A 25834-nucleotide genomic window follows, 5' to 3' on the forward strand; every position below is an offset into this window, starting at 1 on the left:
TTCCCATCAACTGCATGGAAAAGTGAAGGGGTTGTATCCCAGTTTTTGACCCATCAAAGGTGAAGATTATGCTGGCAGAATGTATGATTCACTCATTGCCTCTCAATCAACCTCTAATGCCTGTTTCCATTGGCTCCAAAATGAGTCCTTGTTCACCTACTGGCATCTTTGTTTGTATTATATCTGCTGATCTCAACCAGAATGTTTGTGGTTTCTTCACATTTAAAAACAATTTACACTTTTCAAAAAATCTCAGCTGTCCACAAACAAGGTTTGAACTCAGTTACTACCTCTTGACAGGCTCTTTGTTCCTAGACAGAACAAAAAAAAAGTTTGTCTAATAAGTGACTTTTATTTCATCTTCAGTTTCCCTTACTATGGCTATTATTCTGGACATTCCTTCACTTCCACCTCGACCAGAAATAGATCTTTTAATGCTCTTTCACTTCCCTCCACTAGAATTATGCTGAGATAGAAGCATTGGAGATGTTTCAATGAGAACTTATCTCACTCAGCGGATGGTTGAGATCTGGAACTCACTGCATGAAAGAGTGGTGGAAGCAATAAGCATTTAATATGTACTTGAATGTGCTCTTGAAGAGCTGGGACATACAAGGGAATAAGAGCTGCAAACCTAGACTTTATATAGTGGACTGAATAGATTATTTCCATGCTGTATATTTCTATGATTCTAAGATCAGTGATTACTTGTACAGTGTACTATTTGAGTTTGATGAGTGCCAATTTTGATTGCCTGGCTGAAAACCAGCAGGAGGTAGCTCATCTGAAAAGATGGAGTGTTTGCCGGAGTAGGTGAGAGAAACTCTAATATTCTCAATCAAACAGCATTTTGTTGAGTTCAGAGAGCTGCTAGGGTGAACTGTTTTTATCAATGCATACTCATTCAGGGATGGGGAAAAGAAATTCAGGTGCTGTTATAGATTATTAGCAACTTGCAGAAACATAAAGGAGTGATGACTTTATTCTGACAAAAAGAGAGAAGGAACAGCATGAAACTACCGGAAATAGAAAGCAGAATTCCAATAGAATTCAACTGACAGATCTATTCAGCACAGTCACTTTCAGATACATGCAAGTTAACCCAAGGAAGAAAGGTGCACACCCTGGTCAATATTTATCTCTCAAGCACTACTGCTTACAATTCATCACAATTAGTTGCCTGTCTGTGGGTTCCTGCTGTGTGTAAATTTGTTGCTCCATTTCCTACATTGCAACAGTAACCATCATGTAGAGGTGCCGGTGTTGAACTGAGGTGGACAAAGATAAAAATCACACAACACCCGGTTATAGTCCAACCCCGTTGACATGGATGAGTTACACTGAAGAGTCTGTTTCCATGCTGTTTGACTCTATGATTTAGCAACTCTGCAGTGCTGTTTGTAATTTCACGTTGTTCCCAAAGTCTGTTCCAACCACTGAAATACTTTTGAAGTGCAGTTGCTGTTGTACAAAGATAAAAATCACACAACACTAGGTATAGTCCAACAGGTTTATCTGGAAGTACTAGCTTTCGGAGCGCTGCTCCTTCATCAGGTAGCTGTGGAGCAGGATCATAAAACAGAATTTAGAGCAAAAAGATCACAGTGTCATGCATGCAACTGATACGATATATTGAACAAACCTATTGCTGTTAAGTCTTTCATCTTTTAGAATGGAACTGAAACCGGCAACCCATTCTAAAAGATGAAAGGCTTAACAGCAACATAGAAATTTCCTTTTCTATGTTCCTTAGCTTCTATGTCCTCCTCCACCGTAAATACCAATGTGAAATATTTGTTTGATATTGGGGTGGCACAGTGGCTCAGTGGTTAGCACTGCTGCCTCACAGCACCAAGGTCCCAGGTTCAATTCTAGCCTGGGGTGACCATCTGTGTGGAGTTTGCACATTCTCCCCGTGTCTGCGTGGGTTTCCTCCCACAGTCCAAAGATGTGCTGGTCAGGTGAATTGGCCATGCTAAATTGCTATAGTGATAGATGCATTAGTCAGAAGGACGTGAATCTGGGTGGGTTACCTTCGAAGGGGTGGTGTGGACTGGTTGGCCTAAAGGGCCTGTTTCCACACCATATGCCTGTTTCCATTTCCTGTGTCTTCACACATAGACTGCAGTGTTGATCTTTAAGTGATCCTATTCTCTCCTAGTTACTCTTTTACCCTTAATTCTTGCTTTCTTCTGCTTATTATCGCACCAGGTCCAGACCAAGTCCAATGAACCTTAACCCTCTAACCTGACCTCAGTGTAATCAAGTTACAGTTTGAAATTGGCAAAGGAGAAACTAACATCTTGTGGAGCAGCCTGTTGATGCAAGTGATGGTGCATGATGTCATCCCATGACAAAACTCAGCGCTTTGTATTTACACTTCCCACAAAAAAGGCAAGTTCATTGTTATTTCAAAATGTAAAGAGCAAAGAGTCTATCAAGACTGATTACCAACATCTTACCCCCTGCTTCTCACTGAAACAATGCCTGGCAGTTGAAATTGAGACCGACATCTTGTTGTCTTAAGTAACATGCAAATTGCACATGCTTTTTTTCACACTATATTGCAGGAAATTGCCTAATCATCTATTGTCCTGAAATCACACTCAAGAAAAGTGCAAGTGTGAAAGGTAGCCAATCACCTTACCTCTCAATGTTGCACTTCAGTAGCAATACCCGTTGAGTGCCTGTAACTTGGCAACCAAACTCAGATGAGACTTGCAACTGAAGGTGACGATGGAACCCCCAAAGTCATCTTGCAGCAGGCAGTGTGGCTAGGTCATCAACTTCACTTTAGTTTCAATGAGATGTCAAACATTGACATCCTCATACCTCAGAAATATTCTGTACCCAATCCACAGAGGAACAACTTAAAATGACACTAAAATAGTTCATAACCAAAGAGTACTTTGACAGACTAGGTACTCCTTGGAAATAGATCTGTGATTGTCCTAGAATCAAATATTATATCAATTTTATTGCAAAATAATTTTAAGTGGCATTTCCTTTCACAGCTCCATTAATGTCATCCATTACTGCTGGATTCTTTTCAAGCGAAATCTATAACACGACACTTTGATCCTTCAAGCTGTCGTCACACTATTTATTGTGCTTATTCTGTGAAATCACTGCCTTATTCAGCACAAAAAGTGTGAAGCCATCTCCATTTACATTTTTACAACAACAATCTTAAATAGAGAATTGCAAACAGCTCTCTTGAACACATGGCGCTATGCCAGGCAAGTACCCAGATTTCCTGAACTCTGTGCCCTTTGCATTCTAAGCGATTTGTGCTCTGAATGACAGAAGGTCTGCAAAGCTGATGCAGACACTGAAGCAGAACCACCAAGATAAAATGAAGCCTCTTGGGACAGAATCCTTTTTTTAAAAAAAGCATCAAAACCAACATATTCAAAAGAAAGATTGTCCTCAACTGAATTTTAATGTTATGAAAACACAATGTGAGAAATTTTAACTCTCAAAAAACTGGCGGTTTTGGCATGAATAGGATGCTAGAGACCTAAATAATCTTAATTTCAACCCAACCCTCCCACTTCTGGTTTTACTGGAGGGAAGATGAATAGTGAATGGGCAGGGGAGAGGGAGGGCTTACTGTGGATAGGAAATATTATAGTGATTTGCAGTGATCATTTTAGGCTGCATTGAGTTTTTAACGCAGGATCTAGAGCAGCTGGAAGTAAGTGATGGTTTATGGGCCTTGTGCATATGCTTTCTCACAACCCATCCAGACCCTTTCATGTTCCTAAACAAAAAAAAATTAAAGAATTGTAGATGCTGGAAATCAGAAGGAAGACAGAGATTGCTGGAAAAATTCAACAGATCTGGCAGTATCTCTGAAAAGAAAGCAGAGTTAATGTTTCAGGTCCAGTGATCCTTCTTCAGAACTCAAAACATCAACTCTGCTTTCCCTCCACAGATGCTGCCAAATCTGCTGAGTATTTCCAGCAATTTCTGTTTCTGTTTCTTTACACTTTCCTCAGCTATATGCTGCTTGTGAGTTGTCAATTAAACTTGAGCTTTAAAATGGAGGAGCCGGTGTTGGACTGGGGTGGGAAAAGTTAGAAATCATACACCAGGTTATAGTCCAACAGGTTTATTTGTAAGCACTGGCTTTCAGAGCACTGCTCCTTCATCAGGACTATAATCTGGTGCTGTGTGATTCCTAAATTTGTGCTTTAAAGCAGCTCACCTTTGGAGCAGGTTGTCCGACAACTACAGATTCCTACTCTTCACCATCCCAAGAAAAATGAAAAGGCTCAAAGAGAAAATGTTGGCTGTCTTCTAAGTAGACTCAAAGGGTTCCTTAAGTAATTGTTTTCCTTAGAACCGAGATGGTTAAGGTGAGATTTACTAGCAGTATCTAAAAAATGAGGAAGGATTCAGACATAGTTAATAAGAAAGAAACTATTCTCATACACAAGGAGCTTTGGGTCCAGGCAACGCAGATTTAAGTTTATTATTTCAAGAGAAAAGATGAATAGAAATCATTTTACATGGTGAGTCATAATGACACATAGCTCAAAAGGATAGCGGAAGTAAATTCATTTGTTAACTTTCAAAGGGAAATTTGATGTATGTTTTACAGGGAACATTTGCAGGGCAATGAGGAAAGAGAGAGAGAGAAAATGGAACTAACTCTTTCAAAGTGCTGTAATGGCCACTGCTGGGCTGAAGAGCCACCTTCTGTACAACAACATTCTATAATTCCATGACTGTTTTGGACAGACCTCCACAAACAAGTGTTGGAAACTGTTGCCTTAAGTGGATGCTGAGCTACAACACCTGTACTCTTGTACTGCTGAAAAACTGCTGCCTCACCTCATTCCACTAATTATGAAAGGTGACAGAAGGAAATTGCAGACTTATAGATTATCTCGTCAAATATTTGTTGCCAGGAAACACAGTCTATTAACGAGAAGGTGTCTAAACACCTTGAAAATATTCAGCTGATCATAAGGAGCTGGTGTGGATTTGTTCAGAGTGGGTGAGGCTTGACAAAGTTGATTTTGTTTTTGACAAGGTCACTGAAATAGTGGATAGGAAATATCTAAGAAAGTTACTTATATGGACTTCCCACAGGCATTTAATAAAGTGCCACACGGAAGATTCTGTTAGCTCAAGTTGTAGCTTATGAGTTTGCTGGCAAACTACTGACCTGGCCAGGAAATTTACTGAGCAACAAGAGAGACAGAGGAGCGATAATGGGCAGGCATTTAAATTGGCAGGATGGGATTACTGATTCACTGACGAGTTGTTCTGGGTACGGCAAGTGGTAGAATGTGTCTGGAATCAGCTGAGAAGCGTACCAGAAGTGCGGGTTGGTAGTTAGTGAGTGAGATTGGTGAAACACAGTGAGAGATCTTGCCAGGCTCAGAGAAACCCAGCATGACTGATCCTTAATGAAACTTACAGTCAAAGAAATGCAAGGTTCAACCCCCTCCTGAGATTGCCTTCTGTCCTGTAATTCACATAGCCATTTGAACTAGATGACAAATAGGACTGAGTATGTTGAGTGAAAAGTGGACAAGAAAACAAAACTCTTACATTATGTTTCAAAGAGCAAAGTGCTCTCACCATTCAATAGGAACATTTTGGCCTACATCCCTTTTTGAGATAGATCATGAGAGCTTACTAGAAATTACATTATTTACCCACACTATGCAACTATACACACATCATTATTTTTTGTGCAGTTGCTCATTTATCTTTATTTGGTACTTCTTCCCGTTGTTTTTTCTTGACATTCACCGAATGACGATTTATCCCACCATCTAATCAGGGCACTAGCAAAGTGCAAGCATCGCATAAATATCTAATCTAGAAAAAAACTCAGTCTTTTCAAATGCTGACTGCTGTGAGAGAAGAGTTTGATCTAATAACAGGTGCTGAAGCTTTCGCCAGCTCTTCGTCCTATAGGACTGACAGACACAAGCACACTCTTGGTCTCACTGTTGAGAATATTTTAAAAGATAGAAAGACATTTTTCATTTCCTTTGAAACATTTCCTAATTTAATCAGAACAGGAGTGTGTCAATCAGCTAAAAGGGAATGAAATGAGAATGAAGACAGCTTCCTTTGCATTTTTTTCCATTCCTAAGATTTGCACTCGATATAATAAATATCAGTAATTTCCTTAAAAAGGTGCACCACAACATTTTCTGTTGGTCACACCAAGTCTAAATGTCGAATATACGTAGAGATGCGGACACACGTGCACACAGACAGGACGTACAACACAGACACATGCACACAAACTCAGGCACGTACACAGACATACACATACAAAGGCTTGTACATGCATCTAAACAGAGGCATGCAAATAAAGACACATACACAGCCTCACACACAGGCACAGCTATTCAGAGACACCAGATATGGGCACATACAGATCAGCAAAATAAATGAGATGCATACAAATAGACACATACGTACAAAATCTACACAACCACAAATTAAAAATTAATAGGTTATAAACACTGAAGTGTGGGAATATCTTTTAGTCTGCTGATGTTTGTAGTCTTCAATGAATTAGAAAACTGGAAGGAAGCTTGAATTAGAGATATGATATATTCTAACCCCTGCTATAACACGACTCTGTATGTAGTCCCTTTTGTATTTGAGTGACCAAAACTAGTTCTTAGTTTTAACTCTAATTGTAGAGAAAAAAATTCAGAAATAAATTCTTGCAAGGATCAATTCTAAATATTTAGTCCAGCGTAGGGATCCAGGTTCATGTCCCAAGCATATTAATAAATCATCCAGTTAAAAGACAACAGTCATTGAGAACTGCAATGCAGAAACAGATCCTTCGGCCCACTGTGTTTATATTGGTCAAAAACAAGCTCTAAACTATTCTAACCCCATTTCCAGCACTTTGCGTTGGCCTTGAATGTTTTGGCATTTCAACCACACATATAAATACTTCTTAACAGTTATAAGGATTTCTGTCTCCGCCAGCCTTATCGACAATAAGTTCTAGAATCCCGTTAACCTCAAATCCTCCAGACACTTGTCTACAAAGTGAAGCACTATGTTCTTTTTACTCTGCCATGCCCAGGGTAAATGTCAGTCACTGCAAAGGGAAGCTCTGAATTGACAGTACATGTCCGAGTACACAATGGCATTTTAAAGATGGCTGTGCTGCTAGGAATGATGGTCCATTCAGCAGGAGTAGGTACAACAAGCGGCAAAACTGGGCGAGAATCAGACGAGGCTAACTTTTCGGTGGAAAAGATTTCCTCACATCTCAAAACCTTCTGTTCCTTCCCTTTAATGTATACCCCAGTCATTGATCCCTCTATCAAAGGGAAAGGGATTTTCTTGTCTACCTTATGTACATCCCTCAATTTTATATGTTTCAATTATGTCCTCTCTCAGTCTCCTCTGTTCTAATGAAAACAACACTAGTCTGTACATACTGTCTTCATAACTGACATGCTCTGGCTCAGGCAACATTCGGGTAAATCTCAACTGCACTCTCTTCAGTGCTATCAGGTAGGTGATGTAGAGCATACAAGGCCATGTATGTGCCATCATTGCCACCAGGGATTCTGTGCATGCCATTCATGCATTTTAAGCCTTGTGTTTTCCTGTCTGCTTTGTTTAGGCTATAGTGAACGCAATGTACTTATTCATCCTTTTATAGAGAAAGCCAAAATATGACAAGATTCGGTAAGTGTCAATTTTGTCAACTTTCACAGAATGTTTCTCCCTGTGAGGAGCAGTAAGGGTTCTCACCATATCATCCCAAACATGCCTAGTACCTAACCCATGGCATTCCCTTCGTCTGATTCTAGCCCAATTTTGGGAGAAAATGAGGACTGCAGATGCTGAAGATCGGAGTCAAAGAATGTAGCGCTGGAAAAGCACAGCCGGTCAGGCCACATCAGAGGAGCAGGAGAATTGACTTTTGCCACTTGATGAAGGGCTTTTGCCCGAAACTTCGATTTTCCTGCTCCCCGGATGCTGTCTGACCTGCTGTGCTTTTCCAGCACCACTCTAATCTAGACTCTGATTTCTAGCATCTGCAGTACCCACTTCTGCCCACTTTTGACAGTGTGGTCAATTACCTTCTACACTGTGCCAGTGCAAGTGCAAGTGCTACTATCTTCCTTCTAATTACACTCAATCTCTGTGAGGTCACACACCACCTAGCCAGACTTGGAAAGATGCCATGCAGGTCCTGAGAGACTGGCAGGCATCAGATGCCAGTGTCTGTGAAAAATGGCAGTATCAGTTCAGAAGCTGGTAAACACCACTCTTAACTTGCTTTCTACTGACTGCGATGGAAGTTAAAACTATGAGATTTACTGATATAGCATCAAAGTCCAGTCGACTGCAGTGTGCATACTGGTTTCTGACTGCAAGTACCAGACAAATGTTAAGACCTCAGCTGGATTATTGTGCTCATTTTTAGACACCACATTATAGGAAGGATGTCAACCCACTGGAAAGAGAGCAGAAGTGATTGACAAGAATGGTTGCATGAATGAGGAACTTCAGTTATGAGTGCATATTGAAGTTGGGACTGTTCTCGTTGGAGAGAAGGCAGTTGCAAGGAGATTTGAAAGAGGATTTCAAAATCATGAGTGGGATAGAATAAACAGGGAAAAAAGTTTTCCTGCCCATTAAAGGGACAAGAGGTCAGAGATTTAAATGATGTGCAAAAGAAGCAAAGGTGACGTGAGAAAAGTCTTTCCATACTTAACAGTATGGAATGCGCTGCCTGGAAATATGATGGAGACAGGTTCAATTTAGACATTCAAGAGGCATCAAATGATCGATAGTAAAATAATGCAAGGGTATGAGGGAAAAGCAGGAGATTGGCATGAGACAATGGAACTGGTGCAGACACTATGGGCTAAGTGGCATCCTTCCATAATAACAATTCTGAGATTCTGTGAAGTACTAGCTTGTGACCAGCCAGCGCACCCTGCTGGCTGGATGAAGAAAAGTTAAAATTGACTCCTCTCCCTCCTGCATCACAGCTGACCTGCTCCCATTATTTTGTAAAGGCAGCTTTGTTCCTCAAAATCAAGGTGTTTGTGAGAGGGAGGCAGAATTACTTTGCTGCTGACTGTTCTGATAAGGATACTCACGGCCTCTGTCTGTTGTCTTTCAATGATAACAGAATTGTGATCCATAGATCTTTCAGCAGGGGATGGTAGTGATAGCAAAGAGAAATATACATGTGTGCTTGTCAGTTAAAAACTCATTCAACCATGTATTTATCAATGGTGCAGTCACTCACTCACTACTCCCTGTAGAGAATGAGCATATTCAAATCTCATGGACTGAATAGTAGGTAGCTTTTTTTGTACAACAATGTCACCATTCAGCTTTCAGCATATTCCAAGAGGAAAATAAAACAGAGTGTGGAAGAGAAGATCAATGTATCTTATATATGCACTTATCAGCAAATTTATTAGTTAATTTTAAAAAAAAGCCCAAAACTGTGAAGCTGTTCACATTGGGAAGGAGAACAAAAGAATATTATTCAAGTGGAGAAGAACTACGCAAAGCTGCAACATAAAGGGACTTGGGGCATTTGTACAGAAAACTAGCATGTATGTGTAGCAGGTAATCAGGAAGGCTAATGGAATGTTGGCTCTTACTTCAAGGGGTTGGAGAACAAGAGTAGAAAGTCTTACTGCAATTGTACAAGGTGCTGATGACACCACATCTGGCTTCTTGTTCTCACTAACTCATTTATCAAGTGATGCAGACACACAGTCACAATACTTTTAGTATTTATGTTTAATGTGGGGTAATTGGTCTCGCTGCAGCAGAACTAGAAGAATTCATTTATAATATTAATTAGCAATCCTCCATTAAAATTAGGATGACATCACACAAGAAAACTTAAATTTCATAGACACCACAATATTTAAACGGTCACTAGACAATAGGTGTAAATTAAGATAATGCTTTTACTTCAAAATAACTGGCATATGTCATCACCCCAAATGTACCTACCACAGACTGCTAAAGTCATAGCTAATATATTTCCATTGCATATACACAAATATAGAACAATTTATCCAGACAGTTAAAAACCATTTTATTGCATCTTAGATCTCATTCTCAGATTAAATTTAACAACTGACACGGAGCTAATTACAAAATCATCCACTACATTTTTTCCTATATAGTAGCTCCTAAATATTGTGGAGTCTTAAACCAGAGATTTCACATTAATTTTCAAGGAATTCATTAATTCTGATTTTGGCACAGTATATTTTTGTTGACACTTTTTTTTCATTGCAGCCTCCCCTGTCCCTTTTCTATTTCAGCCTATTACACCCACACTTTCTTTCATAATCTTTCTCCCCCAGACACCTGGCAGCCTGTTTCCTCCTCAACACTGCCTTTGCAGTTCCCTCTTCCCTCAAGTCTTTCTTGCATAGAGAGCAATAATTCTGCTATTTCTGGGGGCAATTTCCTTCTGGTTGGTTAGATTGCTTTCAGGCTGTGAATTCACTCACTGCCCCACATCCTAAAACATCTAGAGATCTGCTACGCATGCAGTAAAGTTGAAAATTCTCCACAGCAAATCAGGGTGTCATTTAAACATCGCAGGCTATGGTTTTATAATATCAAATGGAACAATTCGTAGGCGAGTTGACATTTCTAACCTTTCCAAAAAACTGAACTTAAAGCTGCCCTACAAAAAGCCCAGATTGAAATTATTGCAGTTGAAATAAGGTTTATCCATTTTCCTCTCCTGTCTTCCTTGATAATGCAGTGACAGTCACTAAAATACAGAATTGATGGCCACATGTTTTGAGACACCATGAAATTACAGGTCATTCTGTTAAAACACACGTTTCGTCAATGTGAACTCACTGTAACACAATTGACAAATTGGGGCACTGTTTTTGCTGTGTGAACCTTTCAAACAGCACCAACCTTTAAACACTGTTTCTAAAGTGCGATTTTTCTATAATGCGGGGTTGCACAAGAACGCAAGCATCGCATTATAGAAGAATTGACCGTAAAACATCTGCAACAAATGTTCCTCAGGGCTCAAAGTAATTGTGATGAAATGTTTATGTATTACGTTTTTAAACAGCTGGATTTTAAACTAGTGCCAAATGGGTGTTGGGGGTTTAAAATTAACTAGGTCAGTTTAATACAGGGGTGAGGATGATTTTTTTTCTCTTTCAGAGGTTAGGCAATCTGTGGAATTCTGTACCATAGAGGGTTGTCAAGGCTGAGTTGTTAAGTATATTCGAAACTGAGACGGTCGGATTTTTAATTAATAAAGAAATCAAGGAATTATGGGATGGTCAGAAAGGCAGATTTGATCACTATGATCTCGATGAATGGTGTAACCAACTTGATAGGTCTTATAGCCTTTCTAGACCCAAGACTTTAAATCAGTATGTGCTCCTGGAACATTAATGCAAGTTTGCTGAAAACCCTCCGTGGGATGTATGACCAGAAAGTTTAATAGAATTTAGGATAAACAAGTTCTTTTTAAATTAAATTAGTTCAAATGTTTGACGGTGCAGTTTAAAGTAGACTTGACTTGAAGTCAGATGCAAGTGTATCTCTCCTAGAAAAAATATTATTTAGAACAGTAAAGCTAATAAATTATCTCAGTGAAAGGGTGTAGTTTGGGAAACTTCCAAACCAGAAGTATTTGTACTTTATTAAAAGACAGAAAAAGTCTAAACTCTCAGTTGTGAGAATATTCAAGGAAAATGTTTTGCAGCTCACAGGACCAGAACTCAGAAGAAGCAGTTAAGTCAAAGTTATAGACAGACAAGGCAAATTTCTTTATTATTAATGTTAAAGAGATGATGTTGGGGTGTAAATGGGATTTTGTTTTTCAATGTATGTTTTTAAATCTTTCAAAATGTGTTATATTTAGATAGCTTGGTTTCTTTTTTGTTATTTAATTTGTGTAATAAACTTTTGTTTTATTATCAAAGCCAAATCTGCAGCCTTATATGCTCTTGTTTCAATGGAAGACTGCCACATTGGAAAACAAACTATAATCTATCAAGTCAATTTTTATTCTGTGATCTTATTTATCCAATCGTGATCATAACAGTGCTGAAATTTGAGATGGAATTAGGTGAAGAAATGACTAAACAGTTTAAATGTAGTTACTTTCATCACTTCGGTTTTATTACTCACACCACTAGCCATCCAAACATGGAAATTGATCTGACTTGATTACAGCTCTATCCCCCTGCCTTGTCACAAAGGCAGCATAATGCAAATGATGAAAATCTTTAAATTATTTGAAAAGTCCTATTTTGGAAAGCCTTTTCTGTGGCTTGTTGTATTGGATGTATGTACAGCTTGACAGTAACTGGGTAGGATTTCCGTCATGGAAAGTAGTAAACTACATTCCAATAAATTTAATACCAGTCATAGTGAAGTACAGTGTGCCACAGTGATCTGTGCCAGAGTCTCAATTTTGTGCAATTTATATAAATGACTTGGCTAAAGGTATGCTTGTCAAAAATAGGTATGAAAGTAAGTTGTGAGGAGGAAATGAGGTGACTTCAAAAGAATAGAGATAGGTCAAGTGAGCAAAGATCTGGACACTTCAGTATTATGTCGGAAAATGCGTATTCACTGATTTTGGCAGGAAGAATAAAAAAAATCAAAATGGTGAGAGCACTAAGACACATGGAATGTCTTAGTGCACAAATCACTAAAGATTATGACGTAGGAACACTAAGAAACTAGGAAAGTTTATTGGAACTAAATACAAAACGGCACAGATTATGCTCCAGATTAACAGGGTGTCAGTGAGACCACATTTGGAGTATTGGGTGCATTATTAGTTTCCTCACTGAAGGAAGCAGATCAGAGAAGGTTTACCAGATAATACCTGGAGCGGAAAGATTTTATTGAAAGAAAAAAATTGACAGGCAAGACTTTTATATGTTGAAGCTGAGAATAATAAGTGTCAACTTGATCAAAACATAAAAGATCCTGAGGTGGGTGACACTAAGGGTTACGATAAATTTTATTCAACCTGGCAAATCTAGAATTAGTAGTCCCTTTAAAAATTAGGGGTCATCTATTTAAGACCAAGCTGAGAGATTGTTTTTCTCACAAAGACTGGAGTATCTTTGCAATTTTCTTCCTCAGAAGATGGTGGAAACAGTTTTTGAATATTCTTTGATACAGACATAAATAAATCAATTCTTGATAATTAAGGGAGTGAAAGGTTATTGATGGTAGGCAGGAACCCAGAACACTCAGATTTTTCTGAAAAGCAGAGCAAGTTCAAGGTGTTAAGTGGCCAACTCCACTCCTGATTTGTATGTACATAACAGAAAAGCACATCTCCGTTTCAGTTCTCTCTCAAATGCCAAATCACCCACTGCGTTAGCTGTCCATCAACAAATTAATAGGGAACGAGGGGAATAAGTTCTTGTGAATCTTTTTGCGCAGATGGTTATGAAGTGACCCTCTCCCTATGCACTTGCCTTGTAAGCTGTCGAGTTCACTGACACTGCTCTGCCTTGTGATGTGATGCCAGTACGCACTCCTAGGGAGTGTTATTGTCATGAGTGCCATCTCCTCGCTGGGACTGGACTGCAGCTGAAATACAGAAGCAGAGTGTTTTTAGACACAGTGATGCAGCATTGAAAGAAATGACAGAACCTCAGAGAGAAGAGCACCTTTGAACTAGTACATACAATAAAGTGAAAACTTCAAATGTAGCGATACAGCCAAGATTTTGTGCACAGGGTTTATCAGCCTGCGGAATGATAGTGTAGAGCAGTGAGGAAGAGGGTGGGGAGTCTCAGATTTTCATGTTGCACACTGTGATAGCAGTTTCTAGGTTAGATGTAGCTTGTTCCTACCTTTAATGCCATCCCCTACTCACTATATTCATGACTTTACAATACTAATTAATACGCCCTCACTCTGTAAACAGTGGCAATCTTAAGCTTCCATTTAAAACAGTTAGCACATTTGGAAATATATAATGATGTTGGGAATTAGTGATTGAAGTGTTCCATGTTGAGTTTTTTTACAGTTAAAGGTAACTGTTGTTAAAGTGCCTGAAACAATTCTATTTCAACGAATTGATCCTTGTCTGATCCTTGTTCATCAGTGGAATACAGCATGTAGCAAAATGCTTGGTTCCACCAAAACCTTTGCTGCTATCAGTAGCAGGCTGTCATTTGTTGATGTAGTACAGATTTCTGAGGCAATTCCTTTGGGAGGTTAGAGTCGAGAGTGTGGTGCTGGAAAAGCACAGCAGGGCAGGCAGCATCCGAGGAGCAGGAGAATTGACATTATAGGCATAAGCCCTTCATCAGGCACACTCCAGACTCTGATCTCCTGCATCTGCAGTCCTCACTTTCTCCTTTGTGAGGTTAGCAAAGCTGTCTCACCCAATGTAGTGGTGATTGATAGGAGTCCTGGTGGTGCTTTCTTTATAAATCAGGCCTCTCATAGCTTCTGCTGCTGCTCAATCCCTTCCACGAGTGTAGCTAAAAAAAGTGTATTTTGTGGAAGAACTACTTTTAGGGTCTGAAAAAGGGTCATCCAACCTGCTCTATGCCAGACCTCTGCCCAACTACTATTTTGCTTTTAAAACAATGCCAAGTTGCCAATTATCATCAAAATTATTTAAGCTGGATGGTAATTATGAATTAATTTGCATTTACATAACAAAATCTTAACTCAGCAGCGCAAGCTGGAAGAACAGCATCTTATTTTCTGTTCAGAACCTTGCACCTGTCTGGACTCAATTATCGAGTTCAACAATTTTACGCTTAAGCACCTTCTCCAATGTCCTTACCACATTCTCCATACCCAGGGCTTTGTCATTACATGGGCTGCTACCATAAACAATCTATTATGAGCCACTTAAGGTCCCAATCAATAGCTGTTCATTTTCACAGGCTGACCTTTACATTCGTTTGTCTACCCAACTATTTCTCTCTCGGTTCCATCTCCAGCTACTTCTTCCCCCTCCCCCCACCTATTTTCAGCATATGCTATATACCAACCTTTTCCTATCTACAATCAATTCTGAAGGAGGGTAACTGGAACTGAAACATTAACTCTGCTTTCTCTCTGCAGATGCTGCCAAACCTGCTGAATTTTTCCAGCAATTTCTGTTTTGATTCGGATTTCAAGCCTCCACTTCTTTGTGATTTATTTTGTTTATTGCTTAACTCAGGATTGTTCACTTTACCACTGTGAATCATGCTAAGACCTATCTGCACACCTTGGTCCATTGTTGCATTAGCACCAAATTTCCATTACTTGGAAAATACAGCAAAGTTCCATGCATTCCCTCAAATGCCACATGACTATTATCCCAACCATGAAAATGTTAGAATGCCTGACCAGAAGTTGAAAGAGCTGAAAATGTGTTGCTGGAAAAGCGCTGCAGGTTAGGCAGCATCCAAGGAACAGGAGAATCGACGTTTCGGGCATAAGCCCTGAAGAAGGGTTGATGCCCGAAATGTCGATTCTCCTGTTCCTTGGATGCTGCCTGACCTGCTGCGCTTTTCCAGCAACACATTTTCAGCTCTGATCTCCAGCATCTGCAGTCCTCACTTTCTCCCAGAAGTTGAAAGAGACCATTTTTGTCCACACAATGGCATGAGAACAGCTCAAAGGCTACTCAGCCTGTGCCATTTGGCTTACCTCTTGACCACTCTCCCAATCTCCAAGACTGAAGTCAAGAATGTGATAAAATCATGTCCACCTCCCAGGATGAGTGCAGCCAGAATACTTGTGAATCTCAATAGTACTTAGGATAAAACCATTCAACATAATATCTTCCACTATATTTAAGATCAATTTATAAGGAGGCAGCAACATAATAATAATATCACTGGACAAGTCATCTAGAACCATAGACTAGGGCCCTGAGGACATGGATTCGAATCTCACAATTGCAGATCATGAAATTTGAATTCAATAAAAACCTGGATAAAAAGCTAATCTCATTGCAACCATATAACCACTTGATCATCATAAAACTTATCCTGTGTCCTTTAGGAAAGGAAATCGGCCAGACTCACCTGGCCTGGCCTGTATGTAGCTCCAGGCCCCTTTGTGTGTTGGACTCTTAACTACCGTGTGTGACTAAGGATGGGTAATAAATGCTGCCTTCGCCAGTGACACCCATATCCATGAATGAATAAAGTAAACAGGGAATACTGCAGCAACCCTCCAAGCTCACTTCAACAGTAACTTCCTCTGCTGTGATTTCTTTCATCAAGGAAAACAATGCTGTTAGAACCTCTACCCCTCCGAGACACAAATCACCTACAATTGAGAATACACTGTTGTTTCTGGATTCCATTCTCATGGAATTCTCCATCTAATGTCATTTCTACCATAAGAACTGCAACTATTCAGGAAAAAAGGCCAGAGTCATTTCTGAGAGCCAAGACAACGGGCAATAAGTGAGCCTTATCCGTGCCACTCATATAATCAATTTTTAAAAAATCAAATAAAATGCAGACTAAATTCATTTGCCAGGAAATCTACATGTTGTTTGGCAAATATGTCATGCACCTTAACTGTCACCTAATGGATCAAAGTTCAAAAGCATAAGTCAGGTTTTGGTAGTTAGATAACTATTGAGGAAGAGGTTTTCCCTGTGAAAAGCACAATGAAGTGCTTCTCCATTACTGGGTATTGTATATTGTTTTTTTCTTATATAGTGAAATCATATTGTGAGGTTTTAGTTTATGTGTGAGAGTTCAACAAAATTGTTTTGTTTAATATTTTAATGGAGGCACTAATCTTCTTTTGGAGAAAAACATGCTAGGATATAGGATAACACATTTAGTTGTTAATTGTACTGAGCGCAATTTCATCCCTTTGATGTTCTGAACATCTAAAGGATGAAAGAACATTTTGTAAAGAACATGTCACATTGTAAAGTGACTCCTACATTAAGCCCATCGATTGCATTCTCCCTGCTCATAATTTGCACCACTCTAGTATTTGTCACAGACCTAATTTTTGCTGACAGCATTTTACAGAGTTAAAAATCACACAACACTAGATTATAGTCCAACAGGTTTATTTGGAAGCACTAACTTTGCTTCCAAATAAACCTGTTGGACTATAAACTGGTGCGCGATTTTTAACTTTGTCCACCTCAGACGAAAACAGGCACCTCCACATCATAACATTTTACAGTTATCAGTTAATCCCTTAAACACATAAATCAAAACAGACTTCTCTTTTGCCATCCTATAACTGCACTTCCATCTTGCTGCTGTCCATTTTTCTGTCACTTTTTACTTCTTATTTTCCTCTTGTTGCAGAATAGTTTTGACGATGGATGTGAGTATATCATTGGTAGAGTCATAGAGATGTACAAAGTATAGAAACAGACACTTTGATACAACTCGTCCATGCCAGCTGGATATCTCAACCATTTGCCAGCACTTGGCCCATATCCCGCTAAACATTTCATATAATCATAGACCCATCCAGATGCTTTTTAAATGTTGCAATTGTACCAGCCTCTACCACTTCGTCTGGCAGCGCATTCCATACTCACACCACCCTCTGTGTGAAAAGGTTGCCCTTTAGGTTCCTTTTATATCTTTCCCCTCTCACCCTAAACCTATGCCCTTTAGTTCTGGACTCCCCCACCCCAGGGAAAAGACTTTGTCGATTTACCCTATCCATGCCCCTCATGATTTTATAAACTTCTGAGGTCACCTCTCAGCCTTAAACGCTCCAGGGAAAACAGCCCCAACCTATTCAGCTTCTCCCTATAGCTCAAGTCCTCCAACCCTGGCAACAAGCTTGTAAATCTTTTTTGACCCCTTTAAAGTTTCACAACATCCTTTCAACAGGAAGGAGACTAGAATTGGCTGCTCATTTCACACACCTTCTCTATAATTACTTCAACAAAATGAAAAGTCAGGTAGCGAATAAATATGGTTAACCACCAGCTTAGCATGCTCCACAAAGTGAAATCTGACCATCTGTATCTTACCAAAAGTGTTAAATGGCCAACTCCGGTTCCTAATATCTTTCTGCTATTGGGAGGGGCCCACAGTGCTCAGTTTTGATCTGCTAGGTCTGTTCTGAAACTATGTCCTTGTTTGCTATCATCTGCCTGTACTGCTCACAAGACAAAGCTTTTCACTGTACTTAGGTACATGTGACTACAATAAATTATAGCAAATTTCATTTAGTGCAGTACTGGTACCATACAACATTATGGTGGCTGTCCTTAGTATCAAGATGGGTTTTTTTTTTGTCCTTAGTATCAAGATGGGATTATTGTAGTCACTCCTGTCATAGATAGATTAATCTGCATTCAGCAGATTAGTGAGGCCAAGGCCCCATTGCTTCTTCCTCCTGTGTTTGTTTTCTCAGTACCTTCCAATGGCACTGCCTGACAGATATGTCCTTCAAGCCTCAGCTACTACAGTCAGTGGTGCATGTGCCAAACCATTCCTAGTGATCAACAGTGAAGTCCCTCCAGCCAGACTGCATTGTGTGTTCTTCATATTCTCAGTGCTTCCTCCAAGTAATACTCAACTTGAAGAAGTAACCATTCATCACTAAGGGAGGGCATTAGGTGATAACATGTTAGAGGTTTCATTGCTCACATGTGAAGTGATGTCTTGAAACCTCAGCGTCAATGTTGAAGGCTACCAGACCTACTCTCTTCCAAACCCTAATGTACTGTCACCTCTGACATGTCTGTCCTGCGAATGGGACAGGACATAGACTCCTCAACACTATCTCAGGGTAAGACAATGGCTGAAAGGTATGTTTTTGTGAGGCTGTTGAATGACTTGTTTGTGGATCAACTGTTGGCAATGTTGTCACAAGTTCTCAAATGCCAGGGCCAATGGCTTTTCAGTGTGAATGGACTGGCTGTGGCTTTCTCATGTCCAGGATTTAGGGTGATGCTGGCTTGTCCCTTCAGGTTATGCTGATTTCATAGCAGTTTGGTGTACAAGGCAATTTCAGAAGGCAGTTAAGAGTCAATTAATCATTTAATCAGTGAAAACTGTTATAGCAGGAATGTCACTGGACAAGTAATGGAGAGTCCAAGCCAACACTCCAGATACTTGGAGTTCAAATTGTCCCATGGAAGATAAATTTGATTGATATCTAGAAATGAAGCTAGTTCCAGTAATGGTGACCATGACAACAGATACTGATCATCATGAAAACTCATCGGATTCACTAATGCTCTACTCTGATTTTGACTCCAGGTGAATGTGAAATGGTTGACTCTGAATTGGGCTTTCCATGGAGTTCAATGGCAAATATGGATGAATAACAAATGCAGACAAAATAAAAGATTATAAATTTTAAAGATATTAAGTGAGAAGGCACAATAAGCTACATAAATGGAGGCAGCAAGTTACCAAAATGGGCCAAAGACTAAATGGTAACTGATACCATTCAGTGTATGAAGTCACCTACCCTGAATCTGTGAAACACAAACTGTAATATTCTCCTTGTGGTGAGAAATTAGGAGACATGCAAGAACAGAGATATTTGGGATGTTCTCAAGCACAGGTACAAACTAGTAATCAGAAAGGTCAATGTTACATTGTCCCTTTTGAACAGTACCTTGATGACAGCAGTGCTTGCAATACACCTTGGGTGCCTCCATTGGTTAATATAGGTGACAACCAGAGACACCTCAGTCTATCCAAATTCTCCTGGCCAGGCAACATTCTGGTAAATCTCTTCTGCATTCTCTCTAATGCAATCACATCCTTCCTATAGCGTGGATTCAAGAACTGGGTCTAATCAACATTTTATACAGTTCCAGCGTAATGTCCCTGCTGCTAAATGTTCTGCCTCAGCTAATAAAAGCAAATATCCATTATGCTTTCTTAACCACTTTATCAATTGCTCCATTATCTTAAGGAACCAGTGGGTTATGCACACCAGGATTCATCCAATCCTCTGTGCTTCCCAGGATTCAACAGTTCATCATTTATTCCCTTGCCTTGTTTGTTCTGCCGAAGTGCATCACCTCAGAGTTTTCTGGATTGAATTCCATCTGCCACTGCTCAGCCCATTTGATCACAGCATCTCTGTCCTTTTGTAATCTAAATATAATCTAAGCCTCATTGTTTACCACCTTACTAACTTTTGTATCAAACACAACCTTACTGATCAACCCCCCCCACATTCAAATTTAAATCATTTTTGTATATACCACAAACACATGAGAGATATGGATGCAATTTGCCATTTATCAGCCCAAACCTGAATATTGTCCAGATCTTGCTGTATATGGACATGCTGAAAATGTGTTGCTGGAAAAGCGCAGCAGGTCAGGCAGCATCCAAGGAACAGGAGAATCGGCATTTCGGGCATCAGCCCTTCTTTCCTGAAGAAGGGTTGATGCCCAAAACGTCGATTCTCCTGTTCCTTGGATGCTGCCTGACCTGCTGTGCTTTTCCAGCAATACATTTTCAGCTCTGATCTCCAGCATCTGCAGTCCTCACTTTCTCCCTGTATATGGGCATGGACAACTTCAGTATCCGGGGAGTTATGAATGGTGGTGAATACTATGTAATCATCAGCAAACATTCACACTTTTGATGTTATGATGAAGGAAAGGTATTGATGGAACAGCTGATGATGATTGGGGCTAGGACACCATCCTGAAAAACTCTTACAGTGATGCATGGGGTTGAAATGATTGATCTCCAACAACCTCATGATATTTCTTTATGCTAAGTATGACTCCAACAGAAAGTAGAAAAAATAAAGGACTGCGGATGCTGGAGATCTGAAACACAAAATCAGCAGCAGCTTTGGAGAAAAAAAAACACAGTTAACGCATTGAGACCAATGACCCTTCTTCAGAAGTGACTGCAGCTAGGAAAAAATGGCATTTATGTATGGATGATGTGTGGGGTGGTAAGGAATCAGCACATAGGCGGAGAGGCAGCCCAGAGAGAAAAAGTACAGGCAAAGGAACTGTTCATAGTGAGCCAGGGAAGAAGAGAAGCTGAACAGGTGATGATCAGGGTACACGAGTGGGTGAAAACGGATTGACTATGCTGAAAGCAACTCCTGTCATGACAGGATGTGGGGTGTGGGGATAGATAATAGACATGCAGTGAGGTGACCATGCTCTAAAAATTGTTAAACTCAACAATGAGTCATAAAGGTTGTAAGGTCCCCAAGTGGAAGGTGAGATATTGTTCATCTAGCTTGCATTGAGCCTCACTGGAGCACTAAAGCAGGCCTGAAACAAAGTTTTTTAATGGGAACATGTGGTATGCTGAAGGTCTTTGAGAGAGTGGCCTGACCTTAGTTGGAAATGTTACAGAAAGTTAATTAAGCCAGTGTGTCATTCAGATAGACAAGGTGGTTAAAATAATGACCTTGGCATTCTGCTTCTACGATTCCTTCTCTGTAATCTGCTTTGATACAGAAAACCAGTTACAAAGTTGCTCGGCTAGCTCAGAGGCTAACTTGTCGCATTTATAATTGGGCTTCAAGCCTTATACGTGCCCTTATCTTATCTGAAGCAACTTGCTTTCACTGACAGGTAGCCTTGCATGATATGTCCAGCTCACCAGCACGTTTCCCCATTCTGGGAGCATAATAATCACCAAATTTGCCCGTTGCTCAGTTCACTCCAGTTTTCCAAGGAGATTGCACAGCTGGTCGAATTCTCCTCCATCAGACTTGACTAGTTCGGCAGCAATTCCAGAGATATTTTTCAGTTTTCATTGTTCTTGATGCCTGCTTTATCCTGAGAATTTCATTCTTGTTTGATTCTAAGACCCCAAGGGTGTTATTAAAATTGTTTTGACAGTTTATAGGATTTGCAGACTATTCTTACTTTTCCTTCATGTACATATCGATAATCAGCAGATTTTCTCTGTTCAATGTTACACTATAATGCAAATTTCTTTCTTGATTGAAAACTACTTTGTTTATCCCCCCCCAATTTAAGAGCATTTTACCTGGTTGTAGTGGCAGATGCTTTTTTTCCCCATTGTGATGCATTTGTTATTTGTCCATCTTTCACAATGTTTCTTTACAACTTAATATAGCTTCCCTCATAGCAGAGGAAATTATGATACTTTACTCTCCTTAAGGTGGTTATTACTGAAGTTAAATATTTTTACTGAATTTCCTTTGCTTTTTCTTGATTTCCTACCTCTGTGAATGTTCTTGCATTTTTATCTTTGGAAATTTTAATTCTTGCTGCTTATTTGCACAGTACATATCAGGTCCTTTTTACACGACCCAGGGGGTTTTGACAGATGAAAGATGAGACCTGTTGTACATACAGACAGAGCATCCAGAAATCTTGCACAATCTCCAAGGCTGATGGAACCATTTTTTTAGGGCCTTTTCCTAAAGGAAAATGCTTACTGAAAATGAGTTACAGTGGCAACAATAATTATGGCAAAAAAAGTTGACAGTGGCTATAAGTGGTATCTTAGCAAGTGGAACTTCAATTCATGTTGGAGTTGTAACTTTAACTTTCTCATTCTCCAGACAATGCCAGACCAGTTGAGCTTCTCCAGCACTTTCTGTATTTGCTTCATATCTACAGCACCTGCAGTATTTTGCCTCTATTCGCAAAACTTTGAGCCGGTTGGTCTTAATTCTACATGAAAAATTGTACAAGGACGTTTTTTAAGCTGGCAAACAGACCATCAGCAATATCTGAGCATTAAAAATCTGATCATGTGATAATATCTTGGACATATGACTGCTGACTGATCTGGTCAGAAATGCATACCACTCGCAAGACTGCTGTTAGCTAATGGTGAATTTGTTAGCGATAGCAAGGTGACTATACTACCATACTTTCAGTAAATGACTGATATACCCAATAGCTTGATTCTTATGCACACTCTCAAAGCGACATGTTAAAATGTTTGATACCAAGGTGATTGGTTTGGGTTAGGAAATTTCCTGACTTGGCAGACCCACGTCAGTATAACTCACAGGGAACATTTGCTCCAAAGGGTAGGCAGGAGTGGGATTGAGTCAGGCCTACTAATTCTAGAAACAGTTAAGAAATGTTGATCAGGACGTGAGAGTGCTGAGGTGGCCTGGTTAGAGGTCGCACCCAGCTTCTCTGGGATTATGGTGCAGTTGTCCTAAAAGCATTTGACCTTCTAGTCCTCACCCCTAACATCCGCACCCAATCCCTATAGTCCCCACATGACCCTTTCATGCCCTTTACCACCACTCACCAAGTATCAACTTGAAACTGAGCAAATGAGTCAGATAACAAAATTGACAAGACTCAAAATGCTAAGGAAAAGAAAACAAATCAGTAAATTGTTTCAAAACATCTACTCTTCTTATGACCTTATGAAAATTTCAATCAGACCAAGCCACTGTTTCAAAAACAAAGCATTCTCTGTCATCATACCTTTTAATATTATCCAAATAGAGACACAGGCATGGGAGAAACGGATTAAAAAAAAATTATTATGACCTCAGAAAGATGTCAACCACAGGAAACACTCTACTTCCATCTGTCAAAACAGAACATCTGAACTCATCAATGTGATTGTTTTGGCAGTTTGGCCAAGGGTTTATCATGAGGCTGTCTGGGAATCATAATCAATCAACAGATTCAGATGGCCACACATCTGTTTCTCCAAACAGCCCGAATGTCTATTGGGCTGAAAATATCTGAATCAGGTTCAAAGCACCATTTTCAAATGTCTGTCCAAAACCACAAAAATACGAGCTAACACCTTTCTGTTGCTCCCATTGTTAAATCACAAACAATTCCCCAGCTAAGAGAACAGAGAATTCTCTTCCATAGATATCCCTGATATTCCTAGTCACAAAGAGTAGTCACAAACACACAATCAGTTCAGGTTAAATGATCAATCCCTAATTTGTGGAGATGATTTTGTCCAACACCTCTACTGAACCATCTGGTTGATATGAGGAACCGACTGTGCTTGTGATGCCAGCTTCAGCATTATTCACTGGTATAACTAACATTTGAACCACTACACAACCTTAGGAGGTACATTTTTAAGACATGCTAGATCAAACCTTTATCTGTTTGCATTAAAATGTTACATTATAACTGTTATGAAACTAATCTATGTAACAAATAAGTTTATTATTCATGTCTATGGGAACTAGAAAACTATTTGACATAATGATATTTTACTCATATTTTTCCGCTAAAAGCTGGCCGTGTACCTATATTTTGAGAAATTGATCAAACTAGTAGTGGATTTGAAATGACTTCATTCCATAATTGTATAAACTCCATTTACAACTTTGAAAATACAAATGCTAAGTGTTTAATTTTATTCAGTGATGTATGTGAAATGATCTCACTTTCTCTGTTAAGTGGAATTGCAATTTTAACTAAATCTAACACAGAATAAATCCAAAATTGTCACAGTGGCTCCCAGAAGTTGTATTGATTTCCTTTTCCTATAACTAATTTTGTAACAGAGTCAGTCACATATCACTGTGAAGCACTGTTTTGAGTCAGCAAGGCCAGATTGTGAGGTGATGTGACAATACATTTTGTACAGGCACAGGAGAGAAACAGCTTCTAGGAAATTCATTGCGACCACAGGTACTAACATGCAGCTTTTGGAAGTTTTGTCTCATCCGCAGATAAAGAATCCCTTCATGTTGAGTGGTGGCAACACATAGCAGGACATCAGCAACTGAGTCAGAATTAAGCAGAGAGTGTTTCTATAAAAGCTGTGGTTGTGTAGAATGACTTTGTTTAAAAAAAAGAGTAGATTCCATCAAAGCTGAACAGATTGGAATTGTTAGGTTCAGAATGTTGCAATTTTTACATAATTCCTGATTCAATGACGATTCACAAGCTGAAATACGAGACAATAAAAGAAATGGCTGAGAGCAATTAAACTGTAGAGCTAATCAAAATTTGACTGCTGGTGAATCTGATATTGTTTAAAATTTGATATCTACATGAAGTAGAGACTTTGAAATGACTGTTTTGGTTATTGATCCTTGCTGCATTTCCACATTTTCAAGTACATTTTTCATTGAAAGGAGTGGGCTTTAATTAATATTAAAATATTGTTTTTCCTATTTCAACAAAGGCTGACAAGTAAGGTATGGGGTGAGGCGGGGGGTGAGGTATGGGGTGAGGCGGGGGATATATTGATTGACTTATCTTTTATAGAAGAAAGCATAGGTGGGCTCAGGTAGATTTTGAGGTTTCTCAGTAAAGGACTGTTCAAGAAAAATAGCTCGAGAAAATATTCCATGTGTTTTTTTTTAAAAATGTTTTTCTAATTTACAAGGAAAGATCGACACCAATTTGTATTAAGGTGAGATTTCAACTCATTTCATCAATGTTATGCAGCACTGGAGATCTATTTTCTGATCAATATTAAATGCTTTTAGAAGTCTAATTCTCTGATCAATATTAGTGCAGCCTGCAAGTGCATTAAGGTAATAAGTATTATAGAACCAATCCATCCTACTCAAATAATTAGTTTTGAAGGATTAGGAAGGGCCAATATTATGCTTATTATTAAGACTGTGGAGCTCTTCTCTGCTGTGATCAGCCAGGCATACCTTTCTCAAGTGCTCAATTTTCATATGAGAACCTTGGCAGGAAGTGTTGGAAATCCATCAAAGAGTACCAATCCTGTAGAGCAAATCAGAGTGAGAACTCTGGCTAATGGATCTACAGAATTCTACAACACTGTGAAGATGAAGCTTTGATTTATGTTGGAGTCTACAGGTTGGGTCAAGGGCTGAAAATTTTAAGGAAGGTGGCAGAACAGGTCAGACTTTGCAATGTCTTGTGTTTTAGCTGGTTTGTAATGTTGGCAACTAACTAAATATGAAGGATTGTTTCTCATGA

General features: G+C 39.4%; 1 protein-coding gene across 1 annotated transcript in view; it reads right to left on the reverse strand.

Moving 5' to 3' along the window:
- dok6 (docking protein 6) overlaps positions 1-25834 on the reverse strand; it is a 442724-nt gene that overhangs the window by 22941 nt on the left and 393949 nt on the right. The window contains exon 7 of the mRNA XM_072570675.1: positions 13476-13590. Coding sequence (XP_072426776.1) covers positions 13476-13590 — 115 coding nt within the window. The remainder of the gene's footprint in view (positions 1-13475; positions 13591-25834) is intronic.

The sequence above is a fragment of the Chiloscyllium punctatum genome, chromosome 5 (genome assembly GCF_047496795.1).
Source record: "Chiloscyllium punctatum isolate Juve2018m chromosome 5, sChiPun1.3, whole genome shotgun sequence".
In the NCBI taxonomy this organism is placed as follows: domain Eukaryota; kingdom Metazoa; phylum Chordata; class Chondrichthyes; order Orectolobiformes; family Hemiscylliidae; genus Chiloscyllium; species Chiloscyllium punctatum.